The sequence below is a fragment of the Grus americana genome, chromosome 4 (assembly GCF_028858705.1).
Source record: "Grus americana isolate bGruAme1 chromosome 4, bGruAme1.mat, whole genome shotgun sequence".
Lineage (NCBI taxonomy): Eukaryota > Metazoa > Chordata > Aves > Gruiformes > Gruidae > Grus > Grus americana.
This window is the reverse complement of record NC_072855.1, coordinates 15,001,735-15,022,790: the sequence shown is the minus strand read 5'-3', so window position 1 is coordinate 15,022,790 and position 21,056 is coordinate 15,001,735. Positions and strand designations below refer to the sequence as shown.

The 21,056-nt window shown below is 40.4% G+C and overlaps 1 protein-coding gene across 1 annotated transcript in view; it reads left to right on the top strand.

Annotated features, from left to right (window-relative positions):
* Positions 1-425: 425 nt before the first annotated feature.
* Positions 426-21,056, top strand: part of CLNK (cytokine dependent hematopoietic cell linker) — a 62,636-nt gene continuing 42,005 nt past the window's right edge. The window contains exons 1-2 of the mRNA XM_054825029.1: positions 426-511; positions 5,133-5,181. Of these exons, the coding sequence (XP_054681004.1) occupies positions 5,171-5,181 (11 nt within the window). The 5' untranslated portion in view covers positions 426-511; positions 5,133-5,170. The remainder of the gene's footprint in view (positions 512-5,132; positions 5,182-21,056) is intronic.

The following is a 21,056-nucleotide window of genomic DNA, read 5'->3' as shown; positions in this document are numbered from 1 at the left end:
ATACTTAAATATATCTTAAAATAATTTATAAGCTCTTTGAATAGCTTGAGAAGATGAGAAAATTTAAAATCAGGAGGAATAATTCTTTTCCCCCATTAAAATCAAGCAGCAGCCCATCAAAAGAAATCTATTTTCTCTGTGCTAAGATTTTAAATGTCTATTGCCACGGAGGCAGAGTTGTTGAATATGGCTTAAGGTAGAGAAGACTGAGAGAGTACATTCTCTGTCTTATCTCGTTTTGAGGCAGATTCATAGAGAGGAAACAATGGGTATCCACCGGACAGGTCTCATAGTGCTGATTGGTGCCTGGGCGCGTGGTAGCTGTCCACAGGAAACTCACCAAAAACCTGCAGAATATTCTTCCACTCACACTGTTTCAACCTATCAGTATCACTGACCTTCAAATAGCTTTGTGAAGCGTTTAGCAAGAGTGCACAAAAATTGCTTCACAGGGGAAACCATCTTGGTGGTGTGCTAGCTCTGAACCCACGCGCCCTGAAGGAAAGCATCTGTGAGTTGCCCTAGTTTCTTCCTATGCTCTTCTGCTTTTAAAAGGTTTCTGCTGAAGAAAAGAATTTTAACCAAGGGGTTAGCTTGTGTTCCATAGCCTGCTTTTGTTCCAGCAGATGCCTACTATGACTTGAAACATGAGGATTGCATGGGATGCAGGTCCTAGAAATAGCCTGCCACCTTGAGCAGCCTCATGGCATACAGCAAAAGCTCATGCCTGCCTTTTTCAACCTTTTTCTTCCCTTCTTCCGTAGGCAAATCAATAGAGTCTCTACCAAACGACTGGCCCTTTTTTGCCTAATTCCCCCGTATTCATTTTCTGCGTTGCTGATTTATGTTTCCGGGTAGAATGTATTAGTAATATATTAGAACTGCATTATAAAGTTACACTTAATAAAACAACACAAACAGTTTCCTAAATAACTGTCTTCACAGATAACTTTGGCAGCTCCTATTAGAAATATATTTTGTTACTGTGAAGCTTCTGGTTGCATTTCTGGCAGGAGAAGGAATCAAATTAATGTGCTATTAAAATAAATTGAGCCACATGCTAATTATTGCCAGAAACAAATTAGTGAAACCAGATTGTGTTCATTTAAATCAGATAAATAAGTACTTCCTCCTACATGTGACTGTTTGCTGTTGTTGTGAAGACAGACTTTCAGAATAATCTTGACAATGCCATTTGACAACTGCTTTACACTTGCTGGTAAAATGACTGTTTCAGTTTCCACCACTGTTCCCTGTTGTACTAAATACAGCTGGCCTGGTACTACAAAGCACTTCAAAAGGAGATAGAGCAGGACACTGGCAGCATAAAAATTAAGCTTCTCAACACTTTCTGCACCTTAACTGTAATCTTACAACTGACTTTCTGAACCAGGCATATAGCTGTGTCTACAGCAACTTTCGTCTGCTTCCATTAAACTTCATTGTGAAAATACAGACGGCCGGATGACTGAGGAAGGATAACCAGCGTAAAGATGACACGATCCCTCTGTAGTGTCGCAGTCTCTGCACAAAGATCTGGCTCCTAATACACATTTTTAGCTATTTGTAGGAATTCATATGAGAGACAGATTGAGTAAATTATTTACAGAACTGAAAGCCAAATTCTTCAGTTCTTCCTCCAGTGGTGCCTGACAAGGAATCTGGCTATGCTGTCAGCTGGATTTTCAAATCCGGTTTTCAAAGGTGTCTAAATGATTTAGAAGCTGATGTCTCATTTTCAGAAGCAAATTTTGTGCTTGCTAACTCACCTTTGGGGAAAAAAGTCATTTTTTTTCTGCACCAGTGTCATGTAGGTTTTGTTTTGGTTATTTTCTGTTGGGTTTGGGGGGTTTTTTTAAGGAAAATTTAAATGTCCTGAAGAACCTGTAGATTTTCTTCTTATTCAAATAACAGTGACATAAAAGTACTAACTAGCACATACTGTCTAGCATGTTGTTGATAGAACAAACTAGCACTGACTGTCCACATGAACAGACGGTGACCTTGCTCCGGTCTAAAACAGAACATCTCTGCTCAGCATTTTAAGATACTGGGTCACCCCAAGGATTCTGCAGGTTCCTGTAACTTGGTCCATTCTGATGTTTGGACAAAGAACTCATGAAATTTCCTGCAGAGGCCTGGAATCTGTTTGGGTTGCGCATCCTTCTTCTGAAAGTAAAAGCCTCAGGAAATCTGCTGCATTTTGTGCAACAGAGCTAAAACAAAAGCAAGGGTAGCTGTTTTCATATTTTCTCCCCTTGACTTTCATTTTGAAATTTCATTCAAGTAGCAATATTTGAAAGTTTTTGATCAGTTTTCATTGTTCTCAGCAAATAGGACATCGCTGGCTTTTTAACCATGTTTCATATGTTGACTGTAGTTATTTTTTCAGACAGCACATGAAAGCTAATTCTCATTTTCTCATTACGCTTAGTTACACTTTTTACAAACTGTTGGTGGCTTGGGGTCTTTTATTTTCCTTGCTTCAAGTTGAATGGAAGCAGCCCATCTGAGCCAGGCTTATGGGAAACTAGGGGTTTTTTGTTATTTTGATTAAGATGGTGTTCTTGGGATGGGGGCATGACTGGCATGTGCCCCCACATCGGTTTGCTTGGCAGGGGTCCTCTGCACTGCCAAGAGAACCAGACACTCTCCTTGGCTCCTGCACAACGCGCTGCACGTCTCTGTGTCCCCGTGTTTGACGGACAGAGGGAGAAAGGCAGTGTAAAGCACATCATGCGGCCCCAGCATTTTGGTTGCCTGCAAAAAGATTTTTATGGTCCTGCTGAAAAGCAGACACGCAGCTACAGTTTGTTGATTGTCACTTACTCCTCTTTTAATCCATGGAACATCTACATTTACAATTTGAGCCAAGTTTACTAGTCTAAATGATTGCAAAACTTTTTCTTAATCAATAACAGACATGTCTGGTAATTTCACTAACTGTATTTATTCCAAGACTTTTATTTCCAAAGGCCCCCACGCCCACAGTAAAGGCAGCCACCCAAATTCAGTAGGTATAGGCTGCCAAAAAAGTGGCTTATCACAACAGTTGTATAGGGGAACGTTGTATAGTGTTACTTCTGTGCTGTGAGTCATTTCCAGCTAGGTTTCGTAGTTACAAGAAATAAGGAAGTATTTCTGTGAATTAGCTGAATAGAATTTTGACGATCCATCAGCTAAGTTCTACTTAGAGCTCCCTGGCATCTTTCTTAGTTGAATCCACTGATGTTTTTGAAGTTTTCTCCCTACTTCATCTTACATCCCCACTACTGACAACCTCAATCTTTCAATAGTCTCAAAGCAAGCCTTAGAAAAATTGTAAGGTTTGATTTTTTTATGTGAGTTTTCTCTTTTTGTCCTCCCTTTAATTTAGACTTTGTACTTTTAAGATCCATTCTACACCAAAATGCTTAGAAATATTAAAAAAAAAAAAGTTTGTTACCTAACTCTATGTAATTATTAAATTCCTAATAATCCCCTTAATTTGCAATACTGTGAGTTACTGGTAATTGTTGGAATTATTGTAAGTTTATGATTTGGCTCATGCTATCTTTGAATGTTTTGAAACAAGTTTAACAAGTGCAAATTCCCTAATAGAAAAAATGTGGGGCAAACTTTGTCATAAACGATCTTTTCATCCTATATCTCACATTTGATAGCCAATTTTCAGGTAGCCTTCTTTGGAATATTGAGCTTTTTTCAGATATCTGAAGCATAATGTCCAACATTTAAGACAGGCAAATTAACTTTTCATCTCTTGTTACGCGATAAGAGAAGTCAGCACTCTCTGGTGAACTTTTAAAAAAGTGCTGTTTCTTGCACATCTTCCAGAATTTTAATCCTGTCTTAATTTTCAAAAGTAATTAAGGAACCTTTTTTTCTCAGTCAGCTGTCCATCTGCTTCTACTGTGACTGCTTACTGTAAATCACAAGCCACCGTTAGCTATCTCTGCTGTGACAAATGCATTGTGATTTCAGATAAAGAGCAATCTGCCATAGAAATCTACCAAGTATTCCACAAACACTGAATAAATATAATCGGTACAGAAAAACAGCAGTAGAAAATTAACTGTACAAAATTAAAACATTTTGGTTCACTACTGATGTCATTCAGTGATAGCTAAAACTGGATTAATGCATTTTAAACTAAACTGAATGTGCACCCTCCCCTGTAAATAGAAAGCTTAAGAATTTTTGACTGTGAATTTAAGGCAAATTTAAAAAGAAAATATGAAAGACAGTGAGGTTAGTAGAAAGCTCAGAAACAGTTGGTATATATATGGTAGCAAGGCCCTGCCATTTAACAAGTAGCTGCACATTAGGAGAGAAAACAGAAAGACTATTTTTTACTCTCACTACATTTGTTAAGCTGAGGGAAAGTAATGGCAGCAGACAGCGATAGAGACAGAGTAAATGGAAAAGTTATAAATTCCAATTTTATGTCTAAATTATGCGACTACTAAGGCATACTATTAAGGAAATACCAGACAGAGACAAGCAGACAATTGGAAAATTGATTGAGTTATCCGCATAAAGACCTGGCAATACAATGGCTGACAACTCTGAAACAGCTTTCAGAATTTTAGCTTTCTCAAAAAAACCTGCAAAACCAAAATTTTAAAAAGCGTGTGTGTATATATACATGTATATTTTAATTTTCTCATTTGTGACCGAGTTTCACAATCTCATAATATTTAGGTTTGGTTTTCAGAGATCCTTTTCAAGATTTATGCTTTGTTTGTAAAACTTAAATCTCACTGCACAACTTCTCATATAAATACAGATCTGTATGTACAAATTCCATTACTGACTGCACAGATGGTAACAGTAGAACAATGTATGCTTAAATGAAAACTTGTTTATGTACAAATGGAGATTTCATTAAGGCCACCTTTAAAAATGTGACCACACTATATACTCTCTGATGTTGGTCATAGTCATCATCACATCTTCAAACAGACTAACTCTTGTCAAAATTGAAACATTTTCTCCTCAGAGTAAATGATACCTCAAATTAAGTTCTTTTCTAGTTTAGAAAAAATATTCAGGAAAAAAAAAAAGCACTACAAATGCATACATGTAGATTTTTAAGACTCTAAATAAACAATATATTTACTTTTTCATCACAGACACTTTTGAAGATTTGCATTTCCATGAGTCAGGAGTCATGAACAAGGAGTGAGTACTGTACCTGAATGTTTGCCAACCTCTCTTTGGCACTCTATACTTAGCTGTTATTGCATTTGATTATTGATGTTAATTTTATGCTTCACTCATGCTAAAGGTTAAGTGGCAGTCTCACAGTCTTTCCACATCTTCTGTAATCTGTTACTGCCTTCTACTTTTGTCCTTTCTGAAACTATCCTCTCCTGCTTTATCTCCTAGTTATCAAATCACTCCTCCAGGAACATTTCTGAAGGGTGTCCTTAATTCCACTACAATTACCTCTAGTATTCAGTATACAAACCTCATCCATCTTTCTAGCAGAACATTTCAGGGATTTTAAAGAAGGCTAAAGAGCCATCAGCCTGATGCTAGTCATACAATGCTACTGCCAGTGCTGATGGGATGGATGTAGAGAGGCAGTGAAGCCAGGAGCAATTTACACATATGCAGCCTTGAGCAGACCTCAAGAGAAAAAGAAACCTAAGGATCTTCCGATACCTGGGGAAAACAGCTGCAGCACTCTAGAGTTAGCTTGTAGGAACCTCTAGTAGTAACAGTGTTGATGGGCAACAAAGTCTAGGCATGATTTTGAAGTCAGCTAAAATACACTGAATGCATGGCCAGAGTCATTTACCCAAGGTCATGTAGAGATTCAGTAACATGTCCTAGCAAGGAATGCAAGCTTTCCGAATCCCACTCTGATGTCCTTCACTGAGAAACACTACTTCCCGTGTTTCTTTTCAACAGGGACATTTGAAGATAAGGCTTTTCAAAACAGTTCCAGAGTCATATATTAGTGGGTAGCTGTAAGAATATGTTTTAAATAACCTGGAGCCAATGTATTTTTCCATGGGTAATAAATGGACTTTAAAATTATTATTGTGTCACAAATCATCCCTAAAAATATTTGTCTTGTGTAAGCATCCAAAGTCAACAACTCATCTGGGAGATGGAGTCAATACCTTTTCACTTTCTTTATGTGGTTTTTTTTTCCTTGCATACTTCTCCTTGCATATATCTGTCTCTTGCAAAAAAAGTATTAAGACAGAACTGAGAGGCAAAGACTGAAAGGGACTTCTGTGTTTGCTGTTGAGATATTTTCCCCAAAGGAAATATAAATCTCTAATAAGGTGACCCATCTTTCTTCTGCTATGAGACATCTTCCTCTTACCCATAGTGAGTATCTGCACTTCCGCTCAGGCTACCTCACTTACACCAGTTGCTGTTGCAACATTGTACCAGTGCAATCTCCCTGTCTTCATTTTAGGGTGGCTTTGCTTCTGGGTAGCATCACAAAATCACTGTTCATTTACCGCTCTTAGCAATCCCCACCCTCTTCTAACCGCATATTGACTGCCTGGGAGCACTATGTACTGCATCAGGATTCAACAGCACACACAGAAAGGAAATACTCAGCACTGAAATTTATTCTCTTTGTTGCAGGCCAATTCAGTTATAAGGAACAGAGCAACTCAAATGCTGCCAGGAATGTATTTTTTATTTCCAAACATGCCTTAGGTAATTTGGAGTAATTACTAAAATTGACAATGGGAAACAACTCCCCAAATCAGTCTTCAGTTTTAGATCTTTGTGTCTCAGACTTTTCATAGCTTTACCTTCTTTCTCCTTTATATTTCTCCTGCTCTGCCCTTCACCTCTCTTCTCACATTAGTTCTTCTCCATGGGTTTTTCCATGCTTTCTCCAGTGCTCCCAAATGATGGGAGCCACCATGTAGGACCTTCCTTTAAAGACACTTCCACTCCTTTAGCAGCCCCTCTGACTACTAACATGAAAATGTATTTTCAACAGTTGGAAAACTTTCACTTGCGTTAATATATAAGTGGACAAATCACAGAATGGTTGAGGTTGGACGGGACCTCTGGAAGTCATCTAGTTCATCCCCCCTGCTCAAGTAGGATCAGATCAAACAGGTTGCTCAGGGCTGTGTCCAGTCAAGTTCTGAATATCTCCAAGGAAGGAGACTCCACAACGTCTCTGGGCACACTGTGTCAGTGTTTCACCACCCTCAGATTAAGAAAGTTTTTTCTTGTATTTAAATGGAATTTCCTGTATTTTGGTGCGCCCAGCGCCTCTGCTCTTGTCACTGCACACTACAGAGAAGAGCCTGGCTTCCTCTTTACTCCCTCCCGTCAGGTACTCATAAACATTGATAAGATCCCCCCAAACCTTCTCTTTTCCAGACTGAACAATCCCAGCTCTCTCAGGCTCTCCTTGTATGAAAGATGCTCCAGTCCCTTAATCATCTTCATGGACCTTCACTGAACTTGCTCCAGCAAGTCCATGTCTTTCTTTTACTGGTTAGCCCAAAGTTCCATACTCAAGGTGTGTCATCACCTTCCTCAGCCTTGCTGGCAACATTCCTCCTAATGCAGCTCAGGATGCAGCTGCCCTTCTTTGTTACAAAGACACATTGCTGGCTCATGTTCAACTTGGTGTCCACCAGGATACACAGGTCCTTCTCTGCCAAGCTGCTTTCCAGCCCCAGCATGGAGTTGTTCCTCTCCAGTCACAGGACTCTGCATTTCCCTTTCTTGAGCTTCATGAGGTTCCTCTCTGCCCATTTCTCCAACCTGTCAAGGTCCCTCTGAATGGCAGCACACCCGACTGATGTATCAACCACTCCTCCCAGTTTTGTATCTTCTGAAAACTTGCTGAGGTTGCACTCTGCCACATCGTGCAGATCATTAATGATGATATTAAACAGTATTGGCCCTCATATCAACCCCTGGGGTGCACCACTAGTGACTGGCCTCCAGCTGGACTTCGTGCCACTGATCACAACCCTCTAAGCCTGGCCATTCAGCCAGTTTTCAGTCCATTTCACTGCCCACTGACCTAACCCATATTCAGTTTCTATGAGGATGAATCACATACGTATATGCAAATCTTATTATGCTGCAGCTCTTTTTTCCTATTCTTTTGGCATTCTTCTAACAGCATGTTAGAAGAGATGTCATCGCATTCCCATACACACTTTAATGCCCTTGCCATTCCCAGAGTGAAGGTGGGAGTGCATGTGTTTGGATGGAGGAATCCACCCTGTGATTGGTGTAGGAGCTGTGCAGTTCAGAGGGCAGTAATAGCTGAGCATCTAATTTTGCTTCAAGTTTTGAATCTTGCTAATCGGTAGTTTTCTCCCAGGGACACAACCACATTTCACTTTTTTCATCTGTTGGCTTCAGGGTAGAACTGAAACTCACAGGGAACATAAGGGAGGCCATGTAATTTCTTAGTTACAGTCTTGCAAAACCCTCAGGTTTTGCATGTCACAGAGGCTATGACTGAAGCCATATTTCAGAAGACGTTATTTTCAGCAGCAGGAAGAGTTTGTGGTTTGGGGAGGTGTGGGGTGCTTGGGGTTTTTTCAAGCTCTGGCACTCCTTTGTTCAGGCTCAGGTCCATCAGCCAGGATCACCTCACGACGCTTCCACAAATAGCAGGGGGGGACCTGCAGCTTCTGCTTACCACAATAAGGATCTGTGAAAAAGTTTTTTTCCATAGAAAAGCTTGTTTTGTACTTCATTTTCTGTTGTGGTTATTTTTAGGCACTCCAGACACCAAGAAAATGTTATTGCAGAAGCACCCTGTAGCTACCAGATCTTGTAAAGAAATAGCTAACTTAGCTTAAACTAGTTAACTCGTTACTGATAGTAACACACCCACAGCAGCTCACTGCTCGATAAAACTATCCACCGGAGTATTGCCCCATGAGCAGGCAAGGCTTGCAGCTCTCAATTTAAAACTAACTTTAGGGGATTCACCTGGGCTGAAGTCTCTCTAGTAACTAAATTAAAGATAGGTAGTTAGGTTTTATGCATGGGTGGAGGGTTGAATTTGTGGGTGTGTAGGAGCACTAACATAATAGCCTAGCACAAATTCATGTTCTGGCAGCTAACTCTGGTCAACCCTTTAGAGTAAAAGAAAATATGCGTGTATAATAACCAATATTGAGTCACTCTGAAAAATTATACCTGTGCTGTACGTGCAGATTTTTTTCTTGTTTAGCTGGGGAAAGGGAGATTTTTTCAATTCTCACTGCTCAGGCTTAGCTAAATGAGAAGACTTCATAAATACCCATTTTCTGAGCTATCACAGAAAATACAATGCATGTTTTAGGCAGTTAGATTTTCACAGGGCACTGGACTTAGGAACAAGAAGGGGCAAATCTGATTTAGAAAATTAAGAACAGTTTCTGAGGTTTTGCCAGGTTTATTAGATATATACTTTGCTATAGCTGTTGTGGATGTCAAATATGTAGCTAGTCAGCTCTCTATACTAGCTTACCTTTTTGAGACTGACCGGTGGCAGGACTCCCCCAATGTGAGTCTATAATTTTGAAGGTGTTAAAAAAAAATCTAAAATTATGATAATGTATGAATTCAGACCACAATATTCAGCATTGTGTAAATACAGAAATTCAGTAATCACTGAATGAACTACTGCAGTCCCTAGATATACTGGCAGTAAAACATGTCTGTGGACCTGACCAGTATAACTCTTGTGGAAAAACCCCATGTGTATAAAGTCGCTTAGCATTTGTCACATCCAAGTTATAGTCAGTAAAATAATACAAAACACATAAGAGGTGCACATGCTTTTCTCTCCTATCATAAGAAAAACAAAGCCATTTATTCCCTCTAACTTGGAAATCAATGGGAAATAAATACCTAAATACCTTTAAATCCATGAGCTTAAGCTGTGTTAAAGTCAACATTCTCTTTCATCTTCAAGCAAAGACACTCACAAAATCTCTCAAGACCTTGCCACAGTCAGTCCTCTAGCACAAAAAGCAAAGGCATAACCCACTATTCATAATACTTTTAACTAAGACCTGAAGGAAAATAATGTCTAAAATGGTGCTGTACATCATAACATAACATCAAAGAGAACAAACAACCTTTGTGGTTCACCCTTCCACATACTGCCTCTGTGGGCGTAGTATAGAAATGGGGTTAACACAGAGTTTTTGGAACAGTGCACTCATCCTCTTTTCTGTTTTTTATTTCACTTTCTCACAAAGCTGACCAGAGGGAAAGAACTTGTGGCTACTATTATCCTCTTCAAGGTCTTACAACAGCCGTGCAATATATCACTTTAAAAAAAAAACATTTTTTAAATGAACAAGTTGCCCTTGAGGCTGAAGACTCATGAAACCTCCCATGCTAGATAAAACCACCACTTTCGGTTTCAGCTACGGCCCCTGCTGCGACTGCTCGTTTGAAGTGCTCACAGGTAGGGGCAGCTCAGCAGAGAAAGCCCTGCTGTTTTAAACCAAGGAGCCTGAACCGGGAGAGCTTACTTTCTGCTTTTCCTGCAAAAACTCCTGCAGAGCAGCAGGCAGAGGTATTCAAATAGGAGGGCAATAGGTACATTAGAAATATTGCAATTGATTAAGTGACATTTTGCATGGGAAAGAGGCTCAAATTTAAGCTAAGGTCTTTGCACCTAACTGTAACATAGTTATAAACTGAATTTTAACCTGTGTTTTAAGGCTGGTGTCTTACCTCTGCTATGGGATTGAATTTTTACGACACCTGAGACTGAAGATGTTTGTGGTATCACCTGCCTTTGAAGTAGATACAGAGATGTCTCTCTGCAATGAGAAGCAAGCCTTTAACTCAAGTTCCAACTAAGCTACAGCAAATTTGAAGCCAATGTTTTAAGACAGCAGATTTCTTTGTCTGCAGAGACGAGCTTCAACCCCAGCTGTGTGTACTTCAAAGGCATAGATGCAACAGCTGGAACTAGAGCTAGAATTAAGATGCCAGCTTCAACACACGCTAGGTTTTATGATCCAAAGGTTTCCAGCATCAGTTTTATGAATGTACACATTTTAATAAATTGGAAGCCATCTATAACACTAATTTGCAATTTTAAAGATAGCTACACTCCAAAAAGTTATTTAGATGAAGTAGATGTTTTAGCATTTGTGAATTATTTACATTTGTCAGGGGTCTTCCTTTCCAAAGGATCACAAATATACCTCCTGTAGTTTTGTAAGGTGCTGAAAGTAAGATTTGCCTTTATTAGCATGTCAGGTAGAAGTGTTCCTATGATCAGTCAAGGCTTCTGAAATATTTATACAATATACTGAGGAATGACTTCGCAACCTAGCCAAGCACAGTGTTCACTGCAAAAAGGCCAGTGCTGCTACACAGACAGCATAATTCCCCGGACTTTGTTCAGAAATAACCAAAGCACCAAGCACACAGCATGGCACGTGCAGGGCGAGCTACGAGCAAGATTGTGGCTTTTGCTGCTCTGTAAGTGTGGCAAAGCAGGTGAGAATGAGCTCCTCGCCACAGAGACACTGCCTTCACGGCAATTCAGTTCACACCGGAGGAAAGCACAGATTTTATAACATTGTTTAAAAAAAGAGAAAAAAAACCCCTATGATACATTTTTAAATAGTGTTTCCTTGATTAATCCACAGACCCTCTCCATATTATGCCTGATACACAGATATGTAGTTCTGACATTCTTCTCCTCCTCAGTTTGGAGTCTAAGAAGAGGATCTAGACCTGGGCAAGGGACACAAAGGAAAACTCCCTGCCAGACCATTGTCTACAGGGGTATTGAGCCAACAGAAGGAGTGGAAAAGTATCTCTAAGAACAGGCTTTTGGGGGGCTGTCAATTCCATTTTTTAGTCATGGCTTTTGTTTCCTCTGAAATAAAGCTCCACTTTTAAGAGTTTGCCCTTTTATTTTTAATGAAAAAGCTAAGTCAATAATTTACAGCCTTGCTGACAGAAAGGTCTCAAAAAAAAAAAATCTTAAGATTTCCTTGTGAAGTAGCTTTACTTTGTCTTAATTATTTGATGAACAAAACATTCCAGTTTATTTGGCTTTATTTATATGTTTCCTTCAGAAATAAAATGAAAAGAGGACAAGAAAGTAGAGAATGGGATGAAATCGGGAGGAAAAACTAAATTAAACTGGAGACAGCTCGATGCTTCTTAAGAGTCCTTTCTACATACTCATTACACCTCCCATTTCCTCCTTTCGTCCTCTGGGCAAGTGGCAATACTCCATTTTACTAGCCCGCGATGAGAAGCAATACAATGTTCACTATGTGGCCAGTCTGGAATTACTGTCAATTAAGCTGCTCTGTGCAAGAGACATTAAAGAGTATCTATTGTTCCATACTGGGGTTTACATTTTGTCTACAGCTATGAAGCTTTTTCAGTCTTTTTAACAAGGGCACTACAATGTCTTTGGAGGGATTATATGCTTGCCCTTTTCTTACTGCGACTTAAAGTATACTAGAGAGCTATGGAGTAAATATAATGCTGTAATTAACTGGAGTGGCTCTGCTGATGTTATTAACCACGAGCGTGTAACTCAAGTGTTTTCTGAATAGCCACAAAGCCCCAGGAGTGAAATACAGCTCTGTATTCACTTCATAGCCATCTGTTATTATTAAACTATGTTGGATTTTCCGGTTAATGCTGAAAGTTTTAAAGTAAGGCATCACTATGAGATGTTGGAAAATGCTTTTCTAGATGGTACATGATCGAGGAAGCAGGCAAAAATTATAATACATTGGTACTAAACATTAGTTTTATTTTACTGTGTCACAGTAAAGACATGCTTGTAATGCTGATTGCCCCTTTTTTTTTTCCCAATGCAATATTCTTTTTCATTCTAATTCTTCATTCTGAGCAGTTTATGTACATCCAACATAACTATAGGCTGCATTAAGGGGGAGTGGAAAACATACAGTTCAAAGCCATTATGGCTCTCCCTGCTCTGTGGTACAGAGCTCAGCTTGTGTGAGTTGTCGTAGCTTTATTAAGGTCAACGTTCCAGCAACTGGTAGACCATCTGATGCTCCTGCGGTTTTGATCTGAACACACTCATGATTTCCTTCTCATCTGTTTTCCCTTGCATACTAAACATTTATATTTCAAAATTTGTATGCTTAAAATTTCACATTTCCATTCACATATAAGCACTTAAAAGTTTTTATTTTTAAGGTGCTTATTCCATCTATTTCCTCTGGGAAAGCAAGATGGGAATCCTGGCTGGGAGAGCAAAGCTTTAGCAGGCATCAATCCTTAAGCTTTTAGCACAGAATTAGAATTTCCTGATGTTTTCGCTGCTTCCCTTATTACATCCAACGTCACTCTAGTTCTATTTTTAGAAATTGAAGATATTTCAGGACAAACTATTAAAAACATTAAATTGGTCACAACAGGGAGCTAATCACTCAGAGAAATCAAAGTAATAAAGTGGGCTAGGTGGACCTCGCCATTTTGTTTTATAATAGTAATATGGCCAAATGTCTCAAGTACAGCCAAATATCCACTAGTCTCTGTCAAGCCACTGTAGTTGCATGGAAAGAACAGGGGGCTGAGGTGCAAACTGTCAGTGTGTGAATTCAGTTGTTGATAGGTTGGGTGTGGAGATGAGATTGTGGAGCATTTTCTAAATTTGGGACACAACCAGATCTAGGGCTAGAATTTGAGAGTAAAGTAACCAGAGTTTGTTTATTACAGGACTCTGCAAGGCACTAGGGGTTTGATAGAGGATGCTGCTGCTATGGACAAAGAACTTATGTTTGTCTGAGGCTATATTAAAACTAGTACTAGGACTGGAGTTAGTGTAAATTTCTCAGAGAGTAAGAACTGAAGACCTGATTATGTTGCTGAATGCTAGTGAGAACCACAGGGCCAGAAAATGCATATTATTGAAGGTGACTTTACAGATGGATATGGTTTGTTGAGACACAGTAACATCTGGGGCAAAGATGAGGGAATTAGACAAGCATGAACTGAACTCAATATGCTTGTGGATTTGATCAGTCTTGTAGAGTTAGGATAAGAACCGCCCCAGTGAATGCAGAGCCAGGAGCCAAGGGGGATTATAGGACCACTGGGGGAGGGGCCTTTCCAGCCATGTCCCGTCATACCACCCCAGTGGGACAAGCGGGGCACACCCAGGGATGGTAGCCAGGTTCAGCCAAGGGTTCAGATTAGGCAAATTCATGGCAATGAGACAGGGCCAACACCAAGCTGGGAAGTCAGTTTGCTGGTCAGAGTTGTGATCATGTCTGATGAGGGTAATCAGGATCAGACACAGCCCAGTGGTTGCTAGGCAGGTTCAAGGTCAGACTGGGAAGTCCTTTTGTGGGTTGGGAACAGAATCAACAGGGTCCATGGCCAGACATGGGCATGGCTCTGGCTGAGGTGGAGACTGAAACTTCTATGATATCCTTCATTGGTTAGGGTCTGACAGCCCTGGCTGAGCTGAAATGGGGCTCCTGGGCTATGGGTAAGGGTGAGGAGAGGTCCCAGGTGAGGCTGGTCAGGGCCATTAAAGCCTATTAGTGCCCCCAGGGCCCTGAGAGTAGATGATGATGTGTTGTTAGTCACAAGGGTCCCTGAGCTACCTTTAAGATTCAGAATTGGGATAGAGGCTCAGAACCTAGATTGAGGAGATAGCTTTAAACTGTGTCAAATAAACCCCACAGAAATAGGATGTGGGCTGACAGTAGTGGCATGGTTAGGTCTGTGGTAGGTATCACTCAAGCACAGTTAAGGTTAAATTAGACTCAGCGAATAAGTAAGTGATATAGCAAAAGGCATGGTTTATTGCTGGATCACTCAAGGCTAGGATAAGAGCTGTGGGTGGCTGATTAAGTTGTGTTTAGTTTTAGGATGAGAATAGTGTCTTGCAGTGTCTCTCTAGGGGGCTAAGACACTTTTTTTTTTTTTTGCAAACTGGGACTGAAAATCTATTGGTTGAGCTTACTAAGAAGCTGTGGTGGGTTGACTCTGGCTGGAGGCCAGGTGCCCCCCAAAGCCGCTCTATCACTGCCTCTTCTCAGTTGGACAGGGGAGGCTTGTGAGTCGAGATAACGACAGGAGAGATTGTTCACCAATTACTGTCACAGGCAAAATAGACTCAACTTAGAAAAATTTCATCTAATTTATTACCAAGGAAACGGAGTAGAGCAATGAGAAATAAACCCAAATCTTAAAACACCTCCCCCCCACCCCTCCCTTCCTCCCGGGCTCAACTTTACTCCCAAATTCTCTATGTATTCCCCCCAAGTGGCACGGGGGGACGGGGAATGGGGGTTGCGATTAGTTCATCACACATTGTCTCTGCTGCTCCTTCATCCTCAGGGGAGGCCTCCTCACACTCTTCTGCTGCTCCAGCATAGGGTCCCTCTCATGGGAGACAGTCCTCCATGAACTTCTCCAATGGGAGTCCTTCCCATGGGAGACAGTTCTTCATGAACTGCTCCAGGGTGGGTCCCTTCCATGGGGTGCAGACCTTCAGGAGCAGACTGTTCCAGCATGGGTCCCCCACGGGGTCACAAGTCCTGCCAGCAAACCTGCCCTGGCGTGGGCTCCTCTCTCCATGGGGCCACAGGTCCTGTCAGAACTTGCTCCAGCACGGGCTTCCCACGGGCCACAGCCTCCTTCAGGTGTCTCCAACTACTCGGGCATGGGGTCCTCCATGGGCTGCAGGTGGAATCTCTACACCCCCTCATCCTTCCTCCATGGGCTGCAGGGGGACAGCCTGTCTCACCATGGTCTTCTCCATGGGCTGCAGGGGGATCTCTGCTCCAGTGCCTGGAGCACCTCCTCCCACTCCTTCTTCACTGACCTTGGTGTCTACAAAGTTTCTCGCATCTTCTCACTCCTCTTTGCCTGAAAAAGTTGCCTCTCCTTTTTTTTTTCTTCCTAAATATGTTATCCCAGAGGCGCTACCACCGTCACTGATGGGCTTGGCCTTGGCCAGCGGTGGGTCCATCTTGGAGCTGGCTGGCATTGGCTCTATCAGACACAGGGGAAGCTTCTAGCAGCTTCTCACAGAAGCCACCCCTGTAGCCACCCTGCTACCAAAACCTTGCCACACAAACCCAATACAGAAGCTAAACAGGGAACAAAAAAAAAAAAAAAGAAAAAAAGGCTTTCTGGTGGCTTTTTTCTGGATTTGACCAGGAACAAGTTGCAGATCAGCTGAAAGCAAGGATAAGGGGCTTGACTAAACTTATTCCTTCAGAAAAAAAGATTTTCTCTGTGTGTGTGTGGCAGCGGCCAATTTTGTATGGACAAATACTGACTGTGGATCCCCCTTCCAAAGAGGTTTTGGTTGTAATGAACATTATTGAGTGTTAGATCTTACTAATATTGTGTTTGAAGCTGAAAACAAAACATCTGAGCTTTAGTAATTCTAGTGATCTGTTGACCTAGATGAAAAATTGGTCAGTCTTTCACAGGATTTTTCTTAGGTCACCACTTTGGACACACCATTGTAGCAAAGCTGCCTGGGTACAGCATACTGACCTTACCCTTGAAAGGAATTCTGCTGGTAGCATTTCGAACGTCAGCAAGGGCAAGTGGCAAAGTCTGCACTAATACTATGGCAGTGGGTTAATTGAAAGAATGAGGGTCCTATATAGCCAGTGAAGAATCTTTGAGTTTGCTGTCACAACAGGAAAAATTGATCAAATTATGCAAAGCCTTCCATTACAAAAACCCACGTCTTTAAACAAATGAAGTAATGTTCTCTCCAGTAGGGAAAGCAGGAGTAGCTCCTCAGACTAATCTAGCCTTCCTGTGGAGCCATCATGAAAATTCAGTTTGTTCATTTTTTACTGCAATAGATATTATAGAAACATTAAAAACAACAGTATTATAGGACAGTGTTACAGGATTAATAATGCAAAAATGTATTATTGTAAACCAGTTTTTAGTATGTTAATTCATGTTAGTAAAATAAAATAATCTCCCCTTCTTCCAGCACATGCTCACATTCAGCATCCTTTAAGTGGCTGAAGTGTTCCTTCTCCTTCCGGTAGAATCCTGATGATGCTACTGGTGACATCCTCAGAGAAAAGTATAAGACTTTTGCAGCCCTCTGTCACCAACATGAAATTTCTATTGCTGTCAAAAGAGAGTATCTCTGTGGTTATCATTGACACCTTGACAGCAAGAAGGAAAACAAAAATTATTGACATGTATGAATACAAATGCGAAATCAAACAACCTGAGAATAGATGTTTTTATTAACAGAAAGTAATTAATTTTAAAAACTGTACACACATACTGAGCAAGGTGCAGGGTTGGTGGACTAGTTTTGCAGTGATGTTCAAGGCAGATGAGGATAAATGCTTTCCTTTTGATTCTCCTGGACCTCTTTCTCTAGGTTCTGTTCCATATTCTAATGAGGGAAAGAAAATTTTAAAATGGTCATTTTGGATTTATAGATGTTATTGAATGAATCTTTCAATTGCTGTAAATGATTAAACTTTCCTTTAAAACCCAGCAGAACTCTCTTCAGCTTTCACCAAAATACGGCTGAAGTATCTTTTTCGGCACGGTGGAGCCTATCAGTTCTCATTTGACTGCCTTTCCCAGCATAAATTTTTATTCACAGATATTTTGGACATGCTTCCTTGACATTTAACTTTGTGTTGTTTAATTTAGGCATGGTGATCAGAGTTTGGTTTCACTAGGCATGGTAGCTGAATGTTAGACACTTCGGATAGCATTTTTTTTTAGTGTCACGTTATGCCTGTATGGTGACTCTCCAGCTGATTTTTCTATATGCCTTAATTTTGCAAAAGTGTATATCTATGCAATAGTATGTGCATATGAAAGTATTCTGTGGTATGCTAGAATAAGGGCATGCAGTAATGGTACCACTATTGAAAACGGCAAGGTGGGAAAGCAGTATATTTACAATGCCTCCAGATATCTATTGCCAAGAAAGACATTATAGGAATCTGATCAAAACCCTTTTGAAATCAATGGAAATTTTCCCATAAACTTATTTGGCTCTAGGTCATTCATTAGATTATGAATTAGCTTGCTGATGAAATGATGTAATATTAATGATTCCGCCATTAACTGCAGAAGTACCAGAGGTGAAGGCGGTATTTTGAGAAGGTTATGCCATTAAGTTAGCACTAATGATTTTTGCTAAGTATCCTAACCATTGTGCTCTCCACTGATACAAAACCATATTTGGTCTCTGCTCCTCTAAGCAATGTCTGACAGAAACTAAAGTTGCTACATGCAAGAAATGAATACAGAAATAAAAAATACACCAGTGAGCATAATTGGAAGCAATTAACTAGCCCGGTGTGGAGCCAAGCCCCGTACCTGGTCTGATTCCAAGACCACTTCACTGCAGAAAGGATGGACAACTTGAGGACTGTTTTAAGTTTTATTACCTTCAAATCCCCGTCCATCACAGACAAACTTGAGCTAACATTCTTCTGATCCATTGTGAAAACCCGGAGTGCCCAGTTATTCACAGAATAGTTTGTTTATTTGTTCATGGTTCCTGAATGTTTCTGCTTCTGTTGAATGGCCTTCAAGGAGAGAAGAACTGGGACAAGGATTAAATATTAGGCAGCAATTGAAAGTGATGATTTAAGAAATCTTTTCCAAAAGGAACATTGTGCTGCTTGTGAAATGTGTCCTGTTTTCATCTTTGCCAGCTACCAGAATCAGGCGCTTATTCACAGCCTGGTCTGTTCCACCCCAGTCCCTCTCCTTTAGTAAGCTTTTCATGTAGACATCCAACATTTCACCTATGTACATGTCTGCGGCTGTCAGGCAGCACAAGCAGAAGTCCCAGGGAGCACCAAGATTGGTAGCTGGCAGCACTGAGCAGATGTCCAGCCATGACTTCTGTAGAGTTGATACCCTCCAGCCAGGGGTACAACTGTAGAAGAGTGGTCAAAAGCCAGAAGAGGGTTAATCTGGGATTAGTCAGGAACAGACACAGATGGATGTCTAGGACTGGGCAAGAACATGGGGTTTTACATCAAGTTAGATAATTGAGAGAGAGAGAAAGAGAGAAAAAAAATCTCTAAGTGGAGAGTTTTTTCATTTTCAGGAGCACTTAGCTAGAGCTGGAGAAAAGCCAGTCTTTTCAAACATAAATGCCTACACTGAATCAACAGCAGATTAATTCAAATATGTAATTTATATTTCAGCACCACAATCTGAGTGACATGAATGTTTAAATAAGCAAATGTAACGTATTCAGCAAGGCCCCTTCTCTTTCTCCCAAATTGTAGCATTTCTTACATTTGATTCTTCATTGTGAGTTCTACAGATTGCTAAATCAAGACACCAAAATATCTTGTGAAATTTACAGGTAATTAATAGATACTGTTTTCCAGTCAGACCCCTACAGAAACCACTGTTTTACTATTTGCTCTCCTCCATGAAGAAATTTGTGTTTAGGAAATGCTGATGGCTGTTTTTTCTAACAAAACCCAAAGAGGTAATTTAATTTTTTTTTTTTAAATCATCAGGTTAATTATTTTTGTTTGTTATTTGTTGATGATTCAAAAACTCCACTAATATGCATATAAATGAAAGAACCAGCTATGAAGGTACTTGCTTGCTTTCATTTTTACTTCAAAGAATGACTACTATACTTACCTCTAATACAGCATGGAAACCACTCCTGTGAGAATACTTGGAGCAATCTCTTTCATACACCTATAAACTGGATTTCATTGGCAACCTGTAACTACAGTTTAATGCTGGCGGGTTCGCAGATTCTAAGGATGTGGATATAGGTTTACAGTGCAGTAGCTGTAAACTGGAGTCCTTCAGTATATGCTGTTCTTTTCTCTAGATACATATTTCTCTCCTACCTTGGGCAGGGTAATTTTATTCTCCCTGAATACTAAGGGCCATATTTTAGGTTAGACTCTGTGTCTGCGAAGCACTTGGATTAATATTAATTATATTAATATGCAGATTACTCCACCTTGACTCAGATAGAATGAAATGAAATTAAAAGCTGCTTACCTATTAGCTCCTTCCTGACAGCAGATGAGCAAAGAAGGACAGAAACGGCATTTTCTTTGAGTTCTACCCCTTTGCTTGCCTGACATGTGCAGTAGGTCTGCTCAGGTTGTTTTATGATTCACTGTTGTAGAGAAGCAGCAAACCATCAGCAGAACAGGAATATGGAGGGAATTTTGATTCAGGCACTTAACTCTGAGTCAGATGTCTGCTGAAACAGCAGGTTTGCCTAGGGCTGCGGGGAAGATTGCCAGACTCTGGTATACGCTAGAAAGAGCTATACACGTAATGACAACACCCTGGGCAGTGCTGGGTCGCGCAGCACCTCCCCAGATTCTCTAGCAAGTAGCTCTTGCCAGCACTGCATCCTCTGAGAGAAGATATCATCTGCCTGGCTCCTTGTCTGCTCCCAGGATGTTGCTCATCTGCGGAGGAGGAGGAAGATAATAAACCTTCAGCTCCTCTGACCACTGAGGCTGAGACAGATACCTAGATATTCTTTGGGCAAGTGGAAAGCTAAAAGGCTTTAGCTTCCCTTTTCACACCAAGCAGTCCTCAAAAGGTCTGGCAGATGGTAACCCCAAGATTTCAAGCACTAGTGAGAGAATTAAGAAGTTAAATATTTTCCCTCCAACTTCCCCAGGTGAATAGGGATTTGCAGTCTTCGTTACAAGATGCAAGGGCAGAGATAAGCAATGTATCCTGATGTGTGGGCTTAAAAAGCCAGTAAAAATAACTTTTTTTATTAGGTAACAACACAGAACAAGTCTGAAAACGATACTGTTTATAAGAGAAAGGCAAAAGGGAAAATAATTAAATATATAAATATATATATATATGAACACTCTGAAGGACATGTATTGCATGCAGGATTATCTTTAGATGGAATGTTTTCAAATTTTGTGTCCTCTGAGAGTGTCTGTATTACCAGGATCTTCATGAAAAAGTGAAGTACATTCTTTTCCCATTCACATCTTTGCTCTTTATTCCAGAAGAAACTCTCTACCATTTAGATGCGAGAAATCCCAAGGGATTGCACAGAAGCTAAGAAATGTAAAAATGAAAATAGGCGCAGT